We start from the raw sequence: 25,702 nt of genomic DNA on the forward strand, positions 1-25,702 counted from the left end.
TTTTAATTGTGGTCAGCAGGGCCATTTTGTATGTAACTGTAACTTCCCACCCATAAGGTGTAGAAATGGTGGCAAATCAGCCCATCAGATTCAATTTTGTAGATGAAACAATGTAAGAAAGTAACAAAGTGAAATATGAATATAAGGTCTTAAGTAATTATTTTTGAAGGAAAGATCTATGATAATTAATTAAAATTATGAGGTAAAATTAAAGACATTGACTGAAAAACGTGAGGCAAGAAAATGTATAAATAGGAACGTAGAAGTTTAAATGACAAATTTATGAAAAAGGTTGTTCCTGTTCCTCTAACTCTTGAAAAATTCAACAACAACAAAAAAATTATGTTAATTTGTCTGAATGTTGGTAAAACACTTTTTATAAGATAAATTGGTGTTAATATGTTAAAAACCCTAGATGCTGGTGTTTTGGTTTCAAAAAGATAAGCTGGTGCAGAGTTGTAATAAAACAATTCGCTTATCTGAATTTGGCCCCCACCATTTCTGGTGCTATGGCCAAACTTGCTACAGTAACAGAGACTTAATCTGAGAAATTTGTAGTTTCTAAATGAATTGTATGGAAAAAAGACAAATATAAACTTATGATTAATGGAAAATGTGATCTCTGTCTAAGGATAGAGTTTAAAGGAAATGTTTGATGTCTTATTTGAAAACAATTTTAATTTCTAGCCAGACCTTATGCTGAGCTAGTGTGAGTAGTATAAAGTTTATGAAAACACAGTGTACCATCCTGAATAACTCAGAGTCTCTCTCTCATTCAAAACCAGCTCAATGTTGTTATCTGAGCCTGTGTCATATGATAAGATATTTCTAGTAAAAGCACAGTGCATCAGTTGAAAATCATAGAGACAGTGATTTGTTAAAAAGAGTGCCATTAGGAGGGCAATACTAAAGGTATAAAATGTTTTCAAATACAGAATTTTAATGAACTGAAAATTTTAAATAAATTATTCCATGACCAGTGACATCTTTGTCTAATCTTAGCCACCACCATGCACAGGACCAATGGATCAGGTCAAAGTCAACATGCAGGACATAAAATTGAATGGACAGTTGTTATGGCTAAATTCACTGAGTATAATCTACGCACTATGTTGCGGTTTGAAAGATGTAATTGGTATCAGTGATTAAGTGTTATGATTAACCTGTCTCCATATTCTACTTATAGTAAGCAGACTAAATGGCTCTGGTGACTCTTGAATGCACTTTCCCCAAGGCTCCAGAAAAACATCTGATCCATTTTAAGGGTCAAAGATCTCAAGCGATGACCAATGTGAATGAGGGTGATTCGCCTAAGACGGGTAAGATCCTCTTTTGGCCAGCGGGGGACGACCTAAGACATGGGGGTCACCGGCATTGGGCACTTCCAAGAAGGGAGGTGTTTTATGTGAGGTGTGTATGAGAGTTGAACCGATGTCTGTGAGGCCAGCAGCATCAGTAAGGGGGGACGCTGTGGTTGTAGGGGCCGAGAGTCCAGACAGGACACAGCATGGCCTGCCCTAAAAATGGCTCCTCCATACCGCTCACTCAAGTACCGCACTGTTTGTGAATGCCAAGGATGACCCTGAGTGAAAGTTATGATGGTAAAGGTCATTCAAGAGCCAGCTGAGACCATGAGGTGATTGTCATTAACTTTTGTGGAGACCAGAAAAAAATGTATTAATTAAATCAGTAAAACTGTGATATTGAACTAATATTTCCATATCATGAGTTTAATCCTGCAGGTCATTAGATATGGCAGAGGAGAATTTGAAGGCATGGTGGTGTCTAAAGATAAGGACAGCTGTTGAAGTTTAAACAGGAGGTCTGGATAACAAAAGGTATTTAACTAAAGTAACTTGAAAAAAAAAATACAAATAGTATAACTTATTTTGAGATGATTATATAGCTCTAATGGGAAAGTTAAACATTTAAATTTCTGATACAAATTTATTCTTTAAGGATAAACCAATTTCTAAAACTTTGTGAAGGTTAAAGGTTAATGAATTTAATATAAGAGACTATCCGTGTAAGAGAGAGACTGCTTGAGAAGGAGGAATGGTGCTCTGTCGGTTATCGTCCTGCTAAAGCTGAAACTAAACAAAAGCAATGATATCAGAACCAAAACAACCCAGCTGACTTCTCTAAAAATGAAGGAATAATGAACAGACATGATTTGAAAATTGGTTAAGAAACCATGTAAGAACTGAGTTTAAATATTTTTTAGTTAAACACTAAAAGCAAATTTTGAGAATGAGCAATTCAAAATTATATGTTTAATGTGCGTATGTTTGTTGATGACTGCACTTTATGTTTTGTATGTGTTGGTTTGTGAAACTGTTCTGTCCTGATGGTGTGTATGGGGTCATTAACCTCTGGAATGAGTGTTTATCATCACAGATGGGTTAAGGCAAACGACAACCTTTAAAGAAACTGCTAATTCTGAAGGAATCTGAGAAAAGTTGATCCAGAACATGGGACGAGCTTTAAGTGGACTGGTATCCAGCTCTGTCTGTTACTGGTAATTATGACTAATTTTGTCATTTATGATGCTGATTTGAATTAATCTCTGGATTAGTTGAAGTGGAATTATAAAGTTAAAGATTGCCGTTTCTTAATGGGTTAAACACCCATCTCTAAATTTAACTGAGGGTTTAAATTGAAATAATGTCAATTGATTAGAAATGGTAAACATAAATGTTAGAAACTTGACGGCAGAGACAAAGTGACAAATTGACTGAAGTCACTATCTAAATTATCCAGAGATTCCCTCATATTTCTGAAGGCAGAAGGGCGGCCAAAAAGATAACTTCTAAAAGAAAAAGTTTTATTTTTATTTTTATTGTTTATCCCTTAAATGGATGCAGGACATTAGATGTCTAGTAATAATGTTAAAGGAGCATGTGACTAAGTTTTTCTGTGTGACTGGGATTGAGAGATAATGTAAAATTATATTTTAGTTTCTGTAGAGCAGTAGAGATAAGACTGAAACAATAATGATCACATGGTGCATCAGCAGACTGACTATTTTTGATAAAGAATAATGTGACAAGTTAAATCAAGAGAGAAATAGCCCTAAAAATTTATGTTGTGAAAATAAAACTTCTGACAGAATTTATTTTACCTTAAGTCAAATTAAATACATTGAATGATTTTCAAAATACAGATTGTTTTAGAACAGTTTTAAATAAATTGATGATGACAGTACAAATTTGAATACTTTATAAAGTAATATGGGAGATAATGAAAATTTGTAAGTTCTTGGTAAAATTATAACAATTTTGGTGTAAGAGGCAAAGGAAGGCTAGTGAGGATTTGATGAGAAGTATCACTGCCAGATGACATAAATCAACAGGGTTAAGATTTTGGTCATTTGGAGCTTACGCCTCGACAAGACATTGAAAGAAAAATGTTACTTTAAAGGAAACCCTAATGAATAGGGGTGATTTTGAATGGTTTACTAAATAACATGGGTTTGGAAATTTATTTGGAAAAATAATTGGTATTGAGTATGATTAAGCACAATGTCACAAGATAAAGATGTGAACAAGCTGAATGAATGTAATACAAATGGATAAATATGTCACTTTGATGAAGTTTTCAACATTAACAATTTTATGGTTATGTTAATTTTAAGTTTAAAAAAATGATGTGGGCTATTATGAGTGAAAACTGGATTTGATGGAAAAAGCAAGTGTAACAAAAAGGTTTGAGTATGTGGAAAAGAAAAAGATGTGTTATGAAAATGGGTTTAACAAGAAGGTTCTTGAGTAAAATCAGGGAAAAGCGATTGAAATGGATGTTATGAACATGTTTGGGAATGAAATGAATAGAATGTGAAATTAAGATGGTACATGCATGTAGACTGTAAACTGAAGGATGTTTTATGCAGAGACTGAATGTACTTGGATGGATTATGATGCCTATTTATTTTGTTTATTTTTATTTCAGACCACTATTGTTTTGAAGATGAAAAAGGTCTGTGTTTTGAAAGAAATGTATTTAAAATCCCTCTTTTTAGATGAGATATCTTGGTATTTCTAACGGGGTGGTATTTAACATGGGGTGCTAATGTAGTATGTCCTCCTGAGGATGAATATGTGCTTATTGTAATCAATCAAGCCATTGATAAAACCAAATTAGATGAGATTAATAATGGTTGAAGTTAAATCCCTGAGGGGAAAAGAGATTTTCTTTTTTTCAAAGATTATGAAGTAAAAAGGGGAGGGCATTGAACATTATGAAGCGGCCTAAATTGGTAGACCAACTTTAGGGGGTCATTGGGACCCCAAAATTGGCCTTTAGGAGGGAGTGAAGGGGGGATTTTGAAATCCACTGCCGCTTCAATATACCTGTATATATTTATATCCTAATTAACTTCATAATCAAAACCTTAATTAATATTTATCTTCCTATATTACCTATATTATTATAATGATTCTATCCAGTTATGATTTTGTTTTAGTTTCTTGTTTTCTAAAGTGTGTATTTGGTCTCTGAGGAGTGACTGAGGGTCTGGCCTAGAGATGTTTGATGTGTCACTAAACACTTGATCAACAAGGTCGTGTGTTTGGATTTGAGGTATCACACACCCCTAACATGTCAGGAGTGCAGTAACAGGGTTTACTCACTTAGCCCGGCTTCCAGAGATGAAATATGGATTTGTCTTTCATTTAATTTATTATATTTTCTTCCTTTTATATTTTCTTTTACTGCAACACTAAAGACTCAAGATGAATATTGCCTGTACTATTGTGTGTCCCTCTCACTGAAAGAAAGCACATGTTATCAGTATGTTTTGGTAAGAACTAGTTAGAACTGGAGCTTAATCAGCTCCAACCTTGGAGAGACTGTGTATCTGTGTGTGCGCAATATTCTATGTTACAGATCCGAATGGTGTTCAATGGGCACCCTAAGAGATGGGTGGACTTGTTGTTCTGGGCAAGCTGGCGCCTGCTCCAGATCTGGAAGGTCACTACGGGCCTAATTCTGGGGGGAAAGCATCAACAAGTGACACGTCAGTGTAAACGTGCATCAGATTAACTGACTCGAGTGGAAATTTACCATGACTGTGCATTGTCTCTGAGCCAATCAGAAGCATCCACATCGCAGTAATGACGGGGATAAGACCTTGAAAACGGTATAACTGTTGGGACAATTGTATGTACGATAGGGCGAGGCAACGAGACGGTGAGAGAGGGAGCGCGGCCTACGAACTCCTTGTGAGACTTGAAGCTGGCTTCTGCTTTTGAAACTGCAAACTATTCTTAAGTAAATTTTTCTTTTATTTAATTGGAATCCTGACTCTGTCTTCATTTCTCTTTACTACTGGTCCTGGGTCATAAGCTGTTAACCCCTAACACTACATTATCAGTTGCTTATGTCATGTTGATCAAAATGTATTATATTGGGTCTCTGTTGAATAGTCTCCCCCCCCCCCACACATTTAAGCACAAGATCATAGCATTAGCAAGTCTTTACATGCAAAATGGTTGAACAAGTTATCATAATATGTCAAGCATATTTCTATACTTTCCATATTTCCATTAGACTTTTTTCTAAATCAGTTATTCAGTGCTGTCTTTTCATTTCTGTATCTCAATGACGTTCTGTCAATAAAATACGGTACAAACAGTAAGAGTGTAAATTTGAATCTTTTCCATTCTCTTGCAATTGCACTCACACACACTAAGATGTAACTTACAATTGACAATAATTGTCATTAAAACTTTAGCCGTTGTTTCCATCACATCCCTCCAGAGTAAACTGTTATATTGACAACATGACTAAACAATTTGACTTTCTTATCCGTACACAAGGACCTGTCATTCTGATGGCACTGACATGTTATTGACACAGATATTTACTTTTGAGAGATGAACTAAGGATTTTGAGTAAGAGAGTGGCTTTTGCAGGTTATCCATGGTGTTTTGCTATTTGTACAAATTGTTTTGAGAAATGCACTTACTGTTTTGCAAATTGTGAGTTTGATTCGAGAAATGTACCAAACGACTGAGAAAAACTGTAAAGCGGTCCTTTCAGAGTAAAAATAAAAACAGTAATTTATTTCTGAAATCATTATTTTAACAGACTGAGTAATTAAACACAGCTGTTCTATTGGCTCACCTGTATACTGACCACAATGACCAAAGAGGTCGCTATGGTGACGGCGAAAGCCTGCTGATCAGAGATGAGGGCGCCGTCATCCCGCACAGCGGTCATGAAAGCTCCATATGGGATGAAGAAGATGATGAAAGAGGTGCACACCCCCTGGAGCGTACAGGTGAAGAACTTTTTCTTGTTGAAGAGCTGGTTCAGCTGCCCAGGTCTGTACAAGTTTGGATAGCGTAAACTGTACTGCTCGTTGACATCCTGCACGACCAACAAACTTTATGTTAAAAGGCAAAGATTGCGATTATGTTTGGTGCTGCTACACAATGCAGCTTTCAAGATCAAAAACTGACACCTAGACCAGGCTTACCTGATCAAACAGGCCCATGGCCAGAACAGGAAGTGAGGTATAGACAATGTTGAAGAGTGTGATGAACCACTGGTCATATACCGTCTGCAATGACAAAAACATATATTTAATATATAAATATTCACAATCTTCAATTGAAATCACATGCATATTTCATCCACAGGCTGACTTTTTTTTACCTGGGCAGAGAATCCACAGAGGAATCCGTACCAGAAATGAACCAGTGTGAAGGCAAAGTTCTTGTAAAAGAAGTAACAGAGGAAGTTGCACATGCGGTGGTAGGACCAGCGCCCGTGGACGAGCAGGAGACGGTGGAGGAAGCGGAACTGGGCAAAGGAATAATCAGAGGCCAAGACCGCCTGCATGCCCTCCTGTCCGCTGATGCCCACACCAATGTGGGCCGCTGGGGGAGAGCAGAGACCGTAAACACACATCTTTACAGATCAAAAAGGCAAGCACATTACCATAGCAACCACTCTATTAGAGCAGCAGAGTGCATCTACATTGAATACTTCAGCCGTACGGCATATGTAAGTCACTGAGATACTGAGAATTAAGAATAAGATAGATAGATAGATAGATAGATGGATGGATGGATGGATGGATGGATGGATGGATGGATGGATGATAGATAGATGGATGGATGGATGGATGGATGGATGGATGGATGGATGGATGGTTGGACAGATAGATAGATAGATAGATAGATAGATAGATAGATAGATAGATAGATAGATAGATAGATAGATAGATAGATAGATAGATAGATAGATAGATAGATAGATAGATAGATAGATAGATAGATAGATAGATGGACAGACAGACAGACAGACAGACGATAGATAGATAGATAGATAGATAGATAGATAGATAGATAGATAGATAGATAGATAGACAGACAGACAGACAGACAGACAGACAGACATATAGATAGATAGATAGACAGATAGATAGATAGACAGATAGACAGACAGACATATAGATAGATAGATAGATAGATAGATAGATAGATAGATAGATAGATAGATAGATAGATAGATAGATAGATAGATAGATAGATAGATAGATAGATAGATAGATAGATAGATAGATAGATAGATAGATAGATAGACAGATAGATAGATCTTACTCTTGATCATACTGACGTCATTGGCTCCGTCTCCGATGGCGAGAGTGACGGCTCTCTTGTGTCTCTTTATGAGCTCAACCACCAGAGCTTTCTGCAGTGGAGTGACCCGACAGCAGATGACTGTCTTACACAGACACGCCACGTCCACCAGGATCTGCTCCAGGTCTGCCTCCAAGGCATGAGCCTTCATATTAGATCAATACACACAAACCTTACATTTACTGCCATTTATACGCTGTCAGCATGTTTGGCGGAATCGTTTCAATTAAGTTAATTTATGAGAGTCTGGAGTCAATGTCATTGGCCCAAGGACAGTTATCCAAGCAAAACCAATTTCAGCCACTCTCTACCTTAAAAACTAAATCTTTCAGTTCTTTTTGAAGACAACGGCCATCGTTAGGAGCTTAGCAACAAATTATTAAGCAAATTAGTCAAATCCTCTTCAGGACCCAGACCGAGGCCCTTACCAAACTGTGTCCATTGATGATTAACGCGTACTCTGCGATGATGGTCTCTTCAAAGACGGAATCACTTGAGTACAATTCTGTCTTTTCCATGTCAAGGCCACTGCTGAATTTCTCTCTGCTGGGTCCCATGATTCTCTCTCTAGCAGTCCTTCACACAAAGCATCAGAAAAGGACATTTTATTTTACAATAATGAACATAATTCATTTGAAAAGTTTATGAGTCAAATGTTACCTGAGCTCCTGTTGAACCTCAAGCATGGTGTGACCTGAGATTATAAACACCTCGTTCATGTCGTCTCTGAGCATGTTACACGAGTAGCCGATGTTCATTGCAGTCTCTGCAACCACAGCAGGAACGAGTCTTCATAATATTGTGTAAGACAGTGAGCATGCGTCTCAATTATGTTAAGGCAGTCTCTGATGAATGCTATAGGTTCTCATTAGCACTGGTTACCTAGCTTGTCTCCGGTGAGCACCCAGATCTTGATGTTGGCCAAGGTCAGACAGGCAATCGTCTCTGGAACTCCTTCTTGAAGTTTGTCCTCTATGGCTGTAGCACCAAGCAGCTTCAGGGAAAAGAGAAACAATGTTTAAAAAGCAAGATGTAACATAAAACGCAGTATGAAATTGTTGTGAATAAAAAGGACTTTTTATTTTTTCTATTGTAAGATTAGGATGTCTCAATGTGCATACTAATGTTTTGCAATTGAAATGTCCTAATTTTAAGTGTGTGGTTAGACAGTGTGGTACAATTGGGACATACTGTTGTGTAACAATCTTTTTTGATACTTCAGTGTGTACTATTTGCAAAGACTGTAAGCGTTAATCGTTAGAATCTAGATAAATTCCCTGAATAATCAATGTTTTCATCCAAAATCTGCCTTCACAGGCAGCGTAGAGATGAAAGGAAGGCAACAAGGCACGTCTAAAAATAATGATCATGCCAAATACTGTCTCCTTAGGTAGGTAGGTGAACAAATGAACAAACTGATGTTGTCAGTTGATGTTTTAGAATCAGGAAAAATGGCCAAGCGTAAGGATTTGAGCGAGTTTAACAAGGGCAAAATTGTGATGGCATCTCCAAAACTGCAGCTTTTGTGGGGTGTTCCTGGTCTGCAGTGGACAGTATCTGTCAAAAGTGCTCCAAGGAAGGAACAGTGTTGAATGGACGACAGGGTCATGGGCGGCCAAGGCTCATTGATGCACATGATGAGCAAAGGCTGGCCCGTGTGGCCCAATCAAACAGACGAGCTACTGTAGTTCAAATTGCTCAAGAAGTTAAAGCTGGTTCTGATAGAAAGGTGTCAGAATACACAGTGCGTCACAGTTTGTTGCGTATGGGGCTGCATATCCGCAGATCAGTCAGGGTGCCCATGCTGACCCCTGTCTACTACCCAAAAGCACCAACAGTGGGCACATGAGCATCAGAACTGGACCACGGAGAAATGGAAGAAGGTGGCCTGGTCTGATTAATCACATATTCTGTTACATCACGTGGATGGCCGAGTGCCTTACCTGGGGAACACACGGCACCAGGATGCACTATGAGAAGAAGGCAAGCCGGTGGAGGTAGCGTGATGCTTTGGGCAATGTTCTGCTGGGAAACCTTGGGTCCTGCCATGCCTACTTTGACACATACCACCTACCTAAGCATTGTTTTAGACCATCTACACCCTTTCATGGAAACGGTATTCCCTGGTGGCTGTGGCCTCTTCCAATGCGCCCCGACACAAAGCAAAAAATGATTTTGGAATGGTTTTAGGAGCACAACAACGAGTTTGAGGCGTTGACTTGGCCTCTGAATTCTCAATCCAATCGAGCATCTGTGGGATGTGCTGAACAAACAACTCTGATCCATGGAGGCCCCACCTCACAACTTACAGGACTTTAAGGATCTGCTACTAACATCTTGGTGCCAGATACCACAGCACACCTTAAGGAGTCTAGTGGAGTCCATGCCTTGATGGGCCAGGGCGGTTTTAGCAGCAAAAGGGGGACCAACACAATATTAGGATTGTGTATCATATATCATAATGTAATGCCTAATCGGTATAGATAGATAGATAGATAGATAGATAGATAGATAGATAGATAGATAGATAGATAGATAGATAGATAGATAGATAGATAGATAGATAGATAGATAGATAGATAGATAGATAGATAGATAGATAGATAGATAGATAGATAGATAGATAGATAGATAGATAGATAGATAGATAGATAGATAGATAGATAGATAGATATTTACCATCATGCCCTGCTCTATTTCTTCATACAGATCCCCGAGTTTTTCTTCTCTGTTATCTAGTGTCGTGCTGGCGAACAGCAGTTTCTTCATCCATTCATCAAACACGTCTTCATCCAGGTCTTTGTACGCCAGCGCTAATGTTCTCAGACCCTCCCCAGCAAACTCCTACCACACAGAAACAGGACACTCATTTACAATAAGGATATCTTTATCTCTCACCATAACAACTCAGTCAATTATAATTATATCAAATATTTCTTCTGAGAAAATAAGGAGCGTGCTATGCAGTTCTTCCCATCTTTGATCTGATTGCTATCGTTAACCATAAGCTTCTAAAAGCATGCTATTTTTACCCCACTAGCATAGCTTCTCCTGTGACGCGAGCCTTATTGCTCTTAAGCTGTAAATGAGACATGAATAATAGACAGCGTCTTATAATAAGTACAGCCCATAGGCTGCTTTTAGACTGGCCAGTCGAGCTCTAGACAATAGCGTTATTGTTTCTTTGAATATGGTTTGAGCGGTTGATTTCATTGATTATATTTACAGCTAAAACTGCATTTTTACCTTTTACCTTATGGTGTTTGCAATAGAGTAACTTTGCCGAAGTAGCTAACATGAATGCTAAAAATAATGTGAAGGCAAGCACTTTAATGAATCACACTGCTTGGAGCCATCAAATGTGTTTGTATAAAGTGTTTTCCATCTGAAAAGCCTACAAGAAACTTAATAGAATTAATCTGAATACAAAAAAGCCCATCCCCACTCAGACCGAGCTTTTAGCCCCGGAGAAAATGAGCCTCGTTTGTATTGATTGCGCTGCTCTGACACTCATGGTGTGCATTTGCTGTAATTTGTCAAGCGTAACGGTGTGTCTACATCTCTAAGTGTCAGGATTCTCAAGCGCTTCAATAGTCAAGCCACAGAGTGGAGTACAAACTAACACAGAATGAAAACACTTTAAAAATAACTGATGCCTAAATTAGGCCAAAGTTTGGCAACATTATCAGTATCAGACGGTAATACCACGGTACTTCGACACTTTGATACATGGCACTTGTTTTAGCCTAAATGTACAAAGAATCCCATGATATTATCATGGTAAATTAAATAGTAAACGAACATGGAACATGAAATTATGGAGCAACAAACATGATATCATCATGATGAAGCCCTAACAAAGTTTTAACATGGTGTTGCATCCAAATAAATAAACACAGAACATAGTTTTAAAATGGTATCATATGTGTAACATGGTGGTACAATATTTAATTCCCAACAACAAGATTTTACAATACTGCATCCAAATGACATTGTATAACTAGTAAATGCCAAAAAACATGGTATTATATCAAATGCCCCTAAACGCTATCTTCTGTTCAGGATCACATTCCAAAAAACGTGGTATTATTATTGTAAATGCTTAACAACATGGATTTACAATGGTATTGCATCCAAATAATGTGGTATTATCACAGCACATGAGTAAAAACATGGTTTTACTATGGTGCTGCATTCAAATGACATGGTATTACAACAGTACATGCCACCAAAAAATGTCCATCAACATGGTTTTACCATAGTACTACTTTACATCAAAATAACATGCCCTGAAAACATGGCCTTACTATGGTTTTCCATAAAATAACATGGTAAATGCCCAACAACATGGTTTTACAATTTTTGGTAATGCATCCAGTAGTCTACCACAGAACGTGGAGGACACAAGAAATTTAATCACAAATGCACCAAAACATGGTTTTACCATGGTATGTTCTATCCATATTACAAGGTATTAACATTGTAAATGCCCAATTATGACAATGTTTTACCATGGTATTATTATAGTAAATGCCAAATAACATGGTATTTCCATGGCAAATACCCAAAAACACTGTCTTACTTTGGTTTCACATCCAAAAAACATGGTATTATCATGGTAAATGCCCTAAAAAATTATCTTACCATTGTATTACATCTAACTCAATTTTAGCACTTTGAGATTTTGTTTAATATAAAGTGCATTATAAATAAAATTTATTATTATTATTATTAACTCACATAGTATTACCATGTACATGGCCCAAAACATAGTTTTACCATGTTATTGCATCAAAATAATATAGTATTGCTATGGTATTCACACACACACACAAAAAACATGTGGCACAATACAATTTTGGGCATGTATTGTGATGATAACATCCAAAGAAACAGTAGGCCTAATATTATGGTACTCTTTGGTACATTTTTGTTGGTGGCAGCACACCGTAGTACTATACTGTGGGATCAGCATCCATAACATAGGGACCAGCTAAGCTGATGTTTTCTACAGGAAAGGATTGCTTAGCAATAGAGACTTACATTAAGGTGCTCTGAGGTAGTAAATATAAGCTCTTCATTAGACGGGTCCAGCCTGTCGAAGACAATTGTGTCGGCTCCTTTTGAGTAAAGCTTTAACTGCCCCTTTGGGTTCCTGACTGCGGAAGAGACAGGAAATGAGAGTGCTACTTATAAATGTCCAAGTATACAATAAAACAACAGACCAGTCGACTATTGATTCCTCTACGTGAATGAATGAATTATGCATACAGACCCATAAGAGAGAGAATTATGTCAGGGATGATTTAATATTCATGCTTTTGTGAAATATTAAAAGCATCAGACAATACAAGATTGTGATTAAGATTACATTTTTTTAAAAAAAGTTTTAATTAAGATTAAAAAATAAATAAATCAGAACTAACCAATGACGCTCATTCTCTTCCGAACGTTGTTGAAGTCTAAAATGGCCAGTAGCTGATAGGTGACCGCCTGACCCATCTCATATAAAGTGATGGTTTCTGGCGTTCGGGACCGGAATACAAAGCCAAAGTTGCGCGCAGCAGTAACCAGGGCTCCTTCATCCGGAGATTGTGCCTGATACACCAGCTCACCTTTAACATGAAATCATTTCAGAAGCATTTCAATCAGATTCCACTCAGAATCTCCTATGCTGAATATACACTATATTGCCAAAATTTTGGGAAGCCTGCCTTTACAGGCATATGAACTTTAATGATATCCCATTCTTAATCTGTAGGGTTTAAAATGGAGTTGGCCCACCCTTTGCAGATATAACAGCTTCAACTCTTCTGGAAAGGCTTTCCACAAGGTTTAAGAGTGTGCTTATGGGAATTTCTGACCATTCTTCTAGAAGCACATTTGTGAGATCAGGCACTGATGTTGGACGAGAAGGTCTGGCTCGCAGTCTCTGCTCTAAATCATCCCAAAAGGTGTTCTATCGAGTTGAGGTGCAGGCCAGTCAACTTGGTCATCCATGTATTTATGGACCTTGCTTTGTGCACTGGTGTGCACCATCCCCAAAACTGTTCCCACAAAAGTTGGGAGCATGAAATTGTCCAAAATGTCTCGGTATGCTGAAGCATTAAAGTTCCTTTTAGTGGAACTAAGGAGCCAAGCCCAACCCCAGAAAAACATTTGGCACAATGTAAGTACCATTCTCCTGGCAACCGCCAAAAACCCAGACTTGTCCATCGGATTGCCAGACAGAGAAGCTCTGATGTCCAGTGGCGGAGTGCTTTACATCATTGCATCCGGTGCTTTGCTTTGCACTTGATGATGTAAGGCTTGAAAACTCATTCCATGAACCTACTACACACTGTGTTTGTTAGGGATGGGCGATAATGAGCTCCTGAGAGCGAGCCATTCTTTCACAAATGTTTGTAAAAGCGTCTGCATGCCTAGTGCTTGATTTTATACACCTTTGACCATGGAGGTGATTGGAACTCAATGATTTGGAGGGGTGTCCAATAACTTTTGGCAATAGGCTCTAGTGTACAACAAAAGTGCTACTGGGATATGAAGATATATTTAAGGTGTTTGTGGTCCAGTTTACCCTCATTTCTCTCTTCTGGCATGACGGTGTGGCAGAGTGCTAACAGACGGAAGAATTCCTGCACCAGAGGCTCTTCCAGCTTGATGGCCTCGACCAAACTGCTGTCATGGAAACGGAATTTCCGGTCCATCAGTGGGTTGAAGGAGAAATCTACGCAGGGTGTTTTCTACAAGAGTCAGAGACAAGCGTGACTGCCAAATCAGTTTTTTTTGTTGTTGTAGTGGTTATGTTTAGGTATAATTAAGGGTAGGATTAAGGGATGTAGAATAGCATTAATATGTGCTTTATAAAATAATAATAAAATATGCTAGTAATATGAACAACAGTAATATTCCTGTTATCACTGTAAAGCTGTTTTGAAAAAATCATTAGTGTATAATGCGCTATACAAATAAAGGTGACTTGACTAATAAGCAGCTAGTTAACAGTGAATATGTGTTCCTTAATCTAAAGAGTTACCAAACATTCAAATATAACTATGTAAGTGCAGTGTGTGTGCACACCTGGTGAAAAACTACAGGAAACATTTGACCTCTGTAACTGCAAACAAAGGCTACTGTACCAAATAGTAACATTGATTTGTACCAAATAGTGAACATTGATACAAATAAATACTTAAAAAAGCATACATTGTGATTTCTGGATTTTTTTTAAAAAATATTATGTTTCTCACAGTGGACATGCACCTACGATGACAATTTCAGACCCCTCCATGATTTCTAAGTGGGAGAACTTGCAAAATATCAGGGTGTTCAAATACTTATTTCCCTCACTGTATATGAGTAAAGTTTGATGACAAACTTCGACGTTGGCTTGACAAAGCCAGGTCTGAAAGTTTTATAGTAACTCTGAACAGCTTGAATTTGAAGGTTTTAATCAGAGAAAGATGTTACTAGCATGAATTAGTAGGTTTTTAGCATGATTAGCATGTTACTAGCATGAATTAGTAGGTTTTTAGCATGATTAGCATGTTACTAGCATGAATTAGTAGGTTTTTAGCATGATTAGCATGTTACTAGCATGAATTAGTAGGTTTTTAGCATGATTAGCATGTTACTAGCATGAATTAGTAGGTTTTCAGCATGTTACTAGCATGAATTTGCATGTTGTTAACATGTTTTACATGTTTTGGTAGCATGACATAACACTGCTGGCATGATATAACATTGCCCACGTTTTAGCACGTTGGTATCACGAATTAGCATGTTGCCAGCATGTTTTAACATGTTCCTAACATTAATCAGCATGTTTTAGCACATTTCTAACATGAATTAGCAAGTTTTAACATATTGTCTTTTTTAAAGCTTTGCTAATGATAGCTTAAATACTCTATAAGTCTTAGTGGCAAGCAGTCGAGGCAGAGGGACCGTGAGAACAGGATGAGGCCGATGGCGTGAGTGATAATGAGCACCAGCTGCGCGCCGCACCGGTTCCTTGCTACAGCCTTATTGTGCTAAGTTTTGACACCCCCCTCCCCCTAATGAAAGTCAAAGCAACTTTTCATAGATTTGATTGTCCGTTTAATGATAATCTGTAAGTCAGATCAGTTATAGTACAGTGAGTCAGAACAGTCTGAAAGTCTTGCTAAGTTTGGCGGTTGTAGCTTGAAAACTAAATTATTTTTAAAGTAATATTGTATGCAATTTTAAATGTTTTGATTTAGAAATAATAAAAAAACAACTGGTTCCATTACCTCTGTAATATCCACTTTATGCCCAAACTCATCATAAATGTCACCTAGACAAACAAAATCACAGCCATTAATATGGGTAATAAGGGTCTATAAGGGTGGATGTATAACAGGAAGTGTGTAAGCGTACCGTAGGTCTTCCCATTGATGGAACACTTATTGAACACCATGATGTTCTGGGTCAGGGTGCCTGTTTTGTCAGAGAAGATAAACTCCACCTGGCCCAGCTCCTCATTGAGGGTGGTGGTCCGCGCCTCGGCTGGAGTGTCCTTACGGCTGTAGTACATTCGTCTGTCCCAGTTTATAAAGTAACTGTGGCCCAACCGCAAAACTTCTACGCTGTAATACAGTAAGTTTTATGGTAAAGACTAAGTCTACTTTTTTTTGTCCTTAAAGGTGCAGTAGGGGTTTTCTGAGAAACACTGTTGAAAAATTTAATCAACACCTAAACAAACAATTTTGTGAATATTTGCTAGATGTCTGTTTTATGTGTGTGCCTAAAAACAATTGTTGTACATAGTCCTATATTACTCTGAATGATTCACAAAGCACCAAAACACTTTTGTAGCCAATCAGCAGTAGGAGACATCAGAGGTGTCAAGTAACGAAGTACAAATACTTCGTTACCTTACTTAAGTAGAAATTTTGGGTATCTATACTTTACTGGAGTAATTATTTTTCTGCCTACTTTTTACTTCTACTCCTTACATTTTCACGCAATTATCTGTACTTTCTACTCCTTACTTTTTAAAAATAGCCTCGTTACTCCTCTTTCATTTAATCTTGTTTAAAAAAAAAATGCAGATAAATCGCGTCATCCGGATAGTGTGAATTTGATTGTGGTTGGATGAGAAGTGTAAACATATACCAAACCAACACCCTATTGGTTACTACGCGATCCATCGTGCCTGCACATGACTCAAAGCACAAATCACACACGGTGTTGCCAAATTGGGCGGGTTCCAGCGGACGAGCACGCACTTTCAGTCAATCAGCGATCAGCAGGCAGGCGCTCATTCATGACAGCCAGGTTTTTAGCGCGATAACTCGTTATAGATGTATATTCAAGTGATCGCTATGCTAAAGTGGCATACATACAGTATATATATACACAACCCGTTTCTACAGTAAGGAGTGGGAGAGTGAACCAACTCTCAAACGTGGAATACACCTGTGACTCGAAGACTCTTTATAAATATAATCATGATTCCTGTCCATCATACACTCAGGACATCTGCAACTAGCAACCCCAACAGCTGCTGAAAGAGGTTTGAATCAGTTTTGACTGGGCTAAGTGCATGTTCTATGAACTTCACATGGGTAGGCCTACTGTAGTTTTGTCAGAGCAAAGCTAAGCGCATTGTTATTTTTTTGTCGGCGGATTATTGTACAGTAATTTATCAATGAATTACGCATTTTGGCAGTGGCATGTGCGTAGATTACGTGGGGGACGGGGACGGGGGGGGGGGGGACGTGTCCCCCTCAATTTTAATAAAATGTATTTTTGTCCCCCGCACTTTTACTGGGTCTCACCGATTCTAGTCGACCCGCTCCGAGCGGGATTCGAACCAGCGTTACCCTGCGCGGCGACGGCCAAATTAACAGGGACGCTAAAGACAGCCTTCTCTAATCTCGGTTGATAGAGCGCTATTTGAGGTCACGGGCAAGTGTATTTACATAGAAACCAATGTGAATTAAGATTTAAAATCAGAGACAAAAATTAATCTATGCATGACCTGCTGTCATTTTATTCGCATCTAAATATGAGGAGTTCGCTCTCACAGAAAGTCCAAATTCCAAAAGCGGATTCGTAGAAGTAATACCCTGTCACGCTGGAGCTACAGCTGAAGGAAAACAATCGTTATGAGTGATGAAACGTGACGAAGACAATCAGACGAGTGCGACAATATATGCTTTATGTGTGTTTTTCAAGCCATCTCAATGTAGCCTATTTATTGACAATAAAGCAGCCTATAATGCAGCTTTTTTTAATGTTAAGTATCTTCTGCTCACCAAGGCTGCATTTATTTAATCAAAAATAGTTAAAACAGTAATATTGTGAAATATTATTACAAATTAAAACAGCCTTTTTTTTCTATGTGATCAAAGCTGCATTTATCATTAGTCCAGTCTTCAGTGTCACATGATCCTTCACTAATCATTCTCATATGATGATTTTATAATCAACAAACATTTATGATTATTATCTGTGATGGAAACAGTTGCGCTGCTTTAAAATGTTGTGGAAACCATGATACATTTATTTTTTCAGGATTCTTTGATGAAAAGAAAGTTCAATGGACAGCATTTATTTGCATTTATTAAATAAATTATTATCTTTTGTAATATTAACAATATCACTTTTGATCAATTAAATGCATGTCTGATCAATAAAAGTATTAATTACTCTCTTTTTAATTTTACCACAAATGTTTAGATGGTTTCCACAAAATTTAAGCATCACCATGAGCAGCACAACTGATAATAATCATAAATGTGTGTTGATCATCAGATCCTCATATGGGAATGATTAGTGAAGGATCATGTAACATTGAAGACTGGAGTAATGATGATAAATTCAGCTTTGAACACAGGAATAAGTTGCATTTTACTATATATTCTTTGAGCCCTGCACAGGCCCTGCACAATCCTATGGCACACTCCTGCAGTCATTAAAATCGTTCAGCTTTGATTGTAATGTCCAAGTAGTTAAATTTCGTTTAGTTTCTTTATTAAAGTTAATTTAGAAAAATGTTTGGATAATTTGTTTGTTTGTTAATTTTTTTTAAAGTGACAACCAAGCAGTCGGCGGCCGACAGTGGGTATGAGGTTAGGGGTGTAAAAAAAAGTCAGGGCCCGTAGGGCTCTAAAGCGTCGTCAATCTGGCAACACTGATCACACATGTAGCCTACATTTACATTCCAATAAAGGTTATTGATAACATTACTTATAGGCAACTAGTCATCATATCTTCCGCTTCAGGAAACACATGTTAATACTCAGCAGTACACATAATGGTATATTTCCATTGTACTAAAATGCATTCATTTTCAATGGGTATATATGCGGCTGAAACAGGTAGCCAGTGCCTCCCAAATTTTTCAACATTAACATTTTAATATAACATTATAGTCAGTATGGCCTTTAGAAAAGTTTTTCTTGAGGAGGTGGGGTAGTGCGCTATAGGCCCCTGTGGTGTGGCCTAAGCTTTTGTCTTTAATGGCATTTTTTCCTTACATTACTTTTACTTTTATACTTTAAGTAGTTTTGAAACCAGTACTTTTAGACTTTTACTTAAGTAAAAAGCTTGAGTTGATACTTCAACTTCTACAGAAGTATTTTTAAACCCTAGTATCTATACTTCCACTTGAGTAATGAATGCGAGTACTTTTGACACCTCTGGGAGACATGTCTACTAGGGATGCTCATTCCGGTTAATTTTCCCGACCGGCAACCGGTGCTCATTAATCAATTATTAACCGTTCACTGGTAAGATTATAATATTGAATTGGCATTACATAAAAATACAATTGACGAGCGTCTGTGACCCATTAAAAATACTTTTTTCACGGGTTTATTTTATTGTGCAAACAGCAGAATACAGATCAGCTCAACAACAGAACCTAGATTCACACTAGAGCCCTGCATTTATGCCCGAGGCCGACGGGACACGACTTTTTTATGCCCCTATAGGGCCGGGCTTCCGGCCAATTTTCACGTCATACCTAAACGTGGGCCGGGCTTCGGACCTTTTTTAGGGTTCTCCATTGTTTTATATTTATTTTATTAATTAAAATAAATAATGTGCTGCGCTGGTGGAAACAACATGAGACCATAATAGCTTACGCGACTGTCAAGACATGGCTCGCACGGTTATAGATTCCAGCAGCAGCAGCAGTGGCCGTTTCTTCAGCTGCTAGAGTTATGGCCTTTTTTGCTTTCGTTGCTGTGAACTCCAGTTCATAACGGTGTAAGGTATAAGACAAACTGCATGTTCTTTTTTAAAATGATTTGTTTAGATTGTTTAGCTCTTTCGTTTGCGAGCGGCGTTGCGAGCTGTAGGCTATCATCAGCCTGCCTCAGCTCATCAAAAATGCCTTTTTACTGTGGAGGTAATATTATAGTAGGCTAAATTAACTAACATTGTGATGCTTGAAGTGTTATATCTATGGATTTTATTATAGACAAGTCAAGAGTTGATTTGAGAGGCTAAATTGATTAATCATGCGGTTAACTTACTGTCGGCTGCTGATCACCTGGTCGTCCCTTAAAAAAACTAAAACTGTAATAACAAACAAAAAATTGCAAAAAACATTTTTCTAAATCAACTTAACAAATAAACAAAACGAAATATAACTACTTTGACATTAAAAACAAAATTGAAACTATTTTAATGGCTGCAACAATGTAAGCCAAAAAAAAAAAAGGACTCCAGGACTCGGGCCGAGATTTTTGATAAGCTGTCGGACCAAACCACACTACGAAAAGCATTAAACAAGACTTTATATGGCACTGATGCCCGGGGAATACAGAGACGCTTCGCTAGAGTGGCCAGCCTAAGGTTTTCCTCCACCAGTCAGGAGCTTGTACTAGGCTACTGCTGTATTGTAATACCGCATAGCTTATTTTGCACGCAACTTCGTCACCCTTTCTGTCGAAATGGTCCCACACAGTATGCTTCTTTCCCATTGCTTCATTTTGCGAAATATGTCTGTGTCGGCACGTGTGGTTCGCAACATGTGTCGACACGCCCCGTGAGTTAAAACAACCTTTAAACCGTTTAACTGATAGTGATAATCGGTCAAAATTCTCACTCTCGGTTAACGGTTAAACAGTCAATATGAGCATCCCTAATGTCTACTCAATGGGGGAGAAAAGAGAGAGTGAGCAAGAGGGAGATTTGTGGAAAAAGGGGGTTAGGGTGGAAAGAAAGATGGATGATATATTTCAAAAGAGGAAAAGGTCAGATGAATATAATTGGAAGAATGGTTATGATCAGGCAAGATCTAGGATGTGTTAATATTGGAAAAGCTTTCCAGTGCTGGAGAGACGTTAGAGAGGTCTGAATTCATCCATAATGCGCAAGCTCTGATGTGGCAGCTGTTAGTGGTTGCCTCTGTTTCCTAGTGTGTTTGTTATTTTGGGAGTGGAGCAATTAAAGGGTTAGTTCACCCAAAAATAAAATTAATGTCATTAATGACTCACGCTAATGTTGTTCCACACCCGTAAGACCTCCGTTCATCTTCAGAACACAGTTTAAGATATTTTATATTTAGTCCGAGAGAGTATCCAAGTGTAGGCACACTATACTGTCCATGTCCAGAAAGGTAATAAAACATCATCAGAGTAGTCGATATGTGACTTCACTTAGATAAGCTCTCGGACTAAATCTAAAATATCTTAAACTGTGTTCTGAAGATGAACGGAGGTCTTACGGGTGCGGAACGACATTAGCGTGAGTCATTAATGACATCAATTTCATTTTTGGGTGAACTAAACCTTTAAGGGAGGGGTGTGTTTATTTGTGTGTCGATTGTAAATATCAGTTTTTCTCAGAATATACGTACTGCACCTTTAATTTATTTATCTGTAAGAATTTCTTTTTGTATGTACATTTTTTAATAAAACATAGAAATAGCTGCCTAATATATCCCACCCACTAACAGGTGCCGTGATGAAGAGATAATGGGTCATAATGTTATGCCTGATTAAATTATAAAATAAAAAATCAGAAACATTAAATACTAAGTCATAATTCTGAGATAAACAGTAAAAATTAGTACAAAAAGTAACAACTGTAAAATAAAAAGCTGAATTTAAGAGATAAAAAAATTCATTAGGACATAAAAAGTCATACGACTTTTGACTTCAGGACCCTTTATGCCTTTAATTATCCTGAATTAACCATATATCATAATTATAGTTTTCTTAAGGAGTGGAAATAGCTTCCATGCATAGCACGTATGTCTGATTTTTTTTGCCAACGTTTTTTTTTTACAGTAAAAAAAGGTAGTACTGTGTTGGGTTGCCACCATGTTCAATGTAAAATCCAGTTCCTGAAGCAAAACCAGCTTGCCACCACATTGCATGATCTGACCTACCTAACATAAAGCGAGATGGGTACAACAGTGTTAAGGATGATAACGTAGGACCAAAAGGTCAGGAAGCCAGAGAAGATTGGATTGATCGTGAGTTGCTTCCACTGAAGGTACGCCCAAAAGGTGCTGCCTACACTCTGCTCCCAAATGGTGTTTCCAATGGCCAGGATGATCCCCATACAGATGAGAAACCCAAAAATCTGGAAAACCAGGAAATATGGGGGTTTGGAACGAAAATCGAATGGGTTTGGAATGACATGAGAGTGAGTAACTGACAGCATTTTCGAAAAAAAACTATCACTTTAACACATGCAAAGCGTTTTACAATAACAAAGTGAACTGCCCTTTTGAAAGGCTGGCGGCGTGAGTAAGTGAGATGCCACATGTCGATCAGTCCCAGCATGCTGCACACACTCACCCACAGCACTAAGGTGTTCATCAGTTTGTCGATGCTTGTCCTTTTGAACTTCGTCCCCCCACAGTTTTGCATGAGTTTGGTTTGGAGTCCTGACGGAGAAGGAAAAAACCCAGAAGACCCAGAACAGAGTTCATCTCAGGACAGATCATGGTGTGCGTTAGGAGCTAAGCATAGATAATAACATTAATTACAGATGAGGCATAAGAACTAGGCAGTCAATATGTCTCTGAGGAACATCTACACAAGATAGCTAATCAGTCAACTGTGAAAATGCCATCCGGCTAGGACAATTACTGGAGGACAATTGAAGAGAAACGTACCGGCGAAGATAACCAAGCCGAAGCACCACTCTGTGTTCCGGAGCACACAGCCTCTCAAGAGCATTTTCTCGTTGTCCAATGGGTACTTATTATCTTTCCAGTATAGAGTCCCTGTGAACTTGTCCAGTTTGTTGTTGGGAGGCTCGCAGATAACTTCCCCTGGGAGACACGTTCAAAGACAACATGTAAGAGGAAGATGAACCCGGGGTTAATTCAGAAACATTGGTTATAAGCATTATGTTCAAATTTAAAGGGATAGTTCACTTTGAAATTAAATTTTGATAATTTTTTACCACAGGAAACATGCACGCGCGCCCTCGGTTCAGTCAGACGTAGTGGTGTACAAGAGGTAAAACGATACAAATACTGTTTGTTTTCTCACACAAACTGCTCATTTCGTGTCTTAGGCCATCAGTGTGTACTTACGATGGGGGATTGTTTAATTTGGACTTCCCTGTGTATGCTCTTTGAGGTGGTGACCATAGACCTGCATTATGTGAGGCACAGACAAGAACGGTTTGACCTAAAATGATCAAAATTGAAACTACTGGGGAAACAAATACTCCTACATCTCGGATGCCCATGAGGTAAGCTAACACATATCAAAATTTAATTTCAAATTGAACTATCCCTTTAATATTATTTCACAATATTACTGTTTTTTCTGTATTCATGATCAAATAAATGCTGGCTTGACGAGCAAAATAAACTGTTGCTGGTCTCCAGGGTGTTACCATGCAGTTGCTAAGGTGTTCAAGGGGGGTTGCTATGGTATTGCTGAGGTTTTCTAAGCAGTGTTACTATTGTTAACTAAAACAATTTTGTTAATTTTTAAAAAATAAAATCAGCAAATTAAAAAAGTATTAAATTAAAAACTTAAACCTTAAAAACATTAAATGAAAATGTTAAATGTTTATTGGGCAACTAAGTGAACTAAAATAAGCTTAAGCTGAAGAACTACAATTATCTAAAGAACTAAAAAATCTTGATCTTGCGACACCATTACTACACAGTGCTGGAAAATCCAGAGAGAAAGCGTTTAAATTCACCACAGAACGAATAACATCACTACTGCATGATCTAGTGGGAAGCGTTCGGTGCAGAGTTCTCTAATAAACCACGGATATCAGATCAAACAGTGCTGACGTGGAAACCATTCATTGTGCCATGAACGAAGTTCAGCGGTTTCAGTCCACAAATCATAAACATTCACCATGGATTTATTATAGTAACACCACATGGTATTGTGGAAGAAATAGTCAAATGTTTTTTTTTAAACATTATTTATCTCAGGGTTTGTACAACCTTTTGAGAGTGAAATTCAAGCACTTTTCAAGGGCTTTCAAGTACTTCACACTATTTCTAGCACTTCAAGGGCCAGATTTACTAACAGCTAGCGATAGCGCAAACTTTTTTTTGGTGTTAAAACACTTCTGTCAGGACACGCAGTGAAAAATTAGCAATGAAAAGCAATTTTTCTTTCAGGCGCAACATTTATGGGAGGAGAGTATTTAAATTAACCATACGAGGTGATTTACTAAGGTTTGCCCTAGTCAATTTACTGGTGTTTGCACCATCATTTACTGCCCAAAAAGTCTGTCTTAAACCAGACGCTAACGGGTAGATTGCACAGGTCATTATGGAAATGATCGGGCTGTGTCTGTGCTCAGCAATGTTTAGTAAATCTGGACCCAAAGTTATTTAAATATTATCACATTTTAATGTTATTTCTTTTTAATATGATGATTTGTAAAACTAAAAGCTTTGGGGCAAACACTTTTATTCAAAAAAAGACATTAAATTACCACTATAACCAGTAGTTGGTGGCAGAGGAGGACTTTTTTTTGCCATTTCTACTCCCCTTACCTGATATATGGAAAAAGGTAGGAAGTCAAAGTCTCAAAACAAAAGCTTTTCTTCGAATTGTGACTGAAATACACAGAAAAAGTAAAGAGCGCTCCTTTCATTATCAACGAAGCTGTCGGTCAGTTCGGTGTGATTGTGATACAATAGAAGAACAATAGTACATTTAATAATACAAATTAAGAGTACATTATTTAAGGGTGTCATGAACTGGCTTTTATTTTATTTTATATATACTGTTGTCTGAGGTAAACTAATGATGTTCGAGTGTTTTTTACATTCAAAAAGATCATAACTAATAAGTAACAGGCTATTTTCTGCACTGGTTTTGAGGCTCTCTCCTGAACGCTGGGTTCTGATGGGCGTGCCGCACTGGAGACTTGGAAGTAAACGCCCACGGCTAGGATTGGATAAGATTTGCATATTTAATGAGCTTCAACTCCCTTGTCAGTTTACGTAAGGGATTGTTTTGAAAGCAGCAACCAGAATAATTCTCTGACAGGGCTCTCAAAATGTATCTATCAAACAAACACAATGATTTATCTCTCATCAACCCGCGATTGATTTTTTTATTACTTGGCCCGCCCGGTCGGTGGATATAAACGCAAACTGCACACACATAAGTGGGCGCGCGCTCTTCAAATTAATGTTATTTCACTATTTAATATTCACCGGCCTGCCGACGTGCTTACGTTTTGGTCTGGAAAACACATAGCCCTGGGAGGGGCTTTGCGAGCCCCCTGGCCCACAACATATCCGATCTGATCTGTTCTGATCCCAAATCGCAATGAACTAACAAATAAGGTTCTCCAGCCTGTGACAGCGTGCTAAGGTATGTTCCATTAGACACGTACACATAATCAATGCGATCTTTAACAATGCAATACTATAACCTATAAAAACATGTTTTACTCACATAAGTGTGCTGCACCATTCCTGTCGGATCCAATATAGAAGGCACAGCAATGTGTTTTAATCTCAATAAGTCTGCAAATCCAGTGTTGACCTGTGTCTTGTTTACAAACGATCTTTCTATCTTCGGTATGTTTACTGCTCTGTGATGAAATCAGTTTAGCTCCAGGAGTCGGTG

At 38.0% G+C, this 25,702-nt stretch overlaps 1 protein-coding gene across 6 annotated transcripts in view; it reads right to left on the bottom strand.

Moving 5' to 3' along the window:
• atp8b4 (ATPase phospholipid transporting 8B4) overlaps positions 1–25,702 on the bottom strand; it is a 61,373-nt gene that overhangs the window by 6,262 nt on the left and 29,409 nt on the right. For all 6 annotated transcript variants that reach the window (XM_067436108.1, XM_067436106.1, XM_067436107.1 and 3 more), the window contains 16 exons: positions 22,750–22,908; positions 22,430–22,518; positions 22,015–22,211; positions 16,044–16,252; positions 15,917–15,960; positions 14,224–14,389; positions 13,073–13,261; positions 12,690–12,805; positions 10,326–10,490; positions 8,529–8,640; positions 8,307–8,412; positions 8,075–8,222; positions 7,608–7,791; positions 6,658–6,881; positions 6,479–6,562; positions 6,124–6,369 (listed from right to left, as the gene is read on the bottom strand). In XM_067436108.1, the coding sequence (XP_067292209.1) occupies positions 6,124–6,369; positions 6,479–6,562; positions 6,658–6,881; positions 7,608–7,791; positions 8,075–8,222; positions 8,307–8,412; positions 8,529–8,640; positions 10,326–10,490; positions 12,690–12,805; positions 13,073–13,261; positions 14,224–14,389; positions 15,917–15,960; positions 16,044–16,252; positions 22,015–22,211; positions 22,430–22,518; positions 22,750–22,908 (2,438 nt within the window). The remainder of the gene's footprint in view (positions 1–6,123; positions 6,370–6,478; positions 6,563–6,657; positions 6,882–7,607; positions 7,792–8,074; positions 8,223–8,306; positions 8,413–8,528; positions 8,641–10,325; positions 10,491–12,689; positions 12,806–13,072; positions 13,262–14,223; positions 14,390–15,916; positions 15,961–16,043; positions 16,253–22,014; positions 22,212–22,429; positions 22,519–22,749; positions 22,909–25,702) is intronic.

Source organism: Pseudorasbora parva, chromosome 25 (assembly GCF_024679245.1).
Source record: "Pseudorasbora parva isolate DD20220531a chromosome 25, ASM2467924v1, whole genome shotgun sequence".
In the NCBI taxonomy this organism is placed as follows: domain Eukaryota; kingdom Metazoa; phylum Chordata; class Actinopteri; order Cypriniformes; family Gobionidae; genus Pseudorasbora; species Pseudorasbora parva.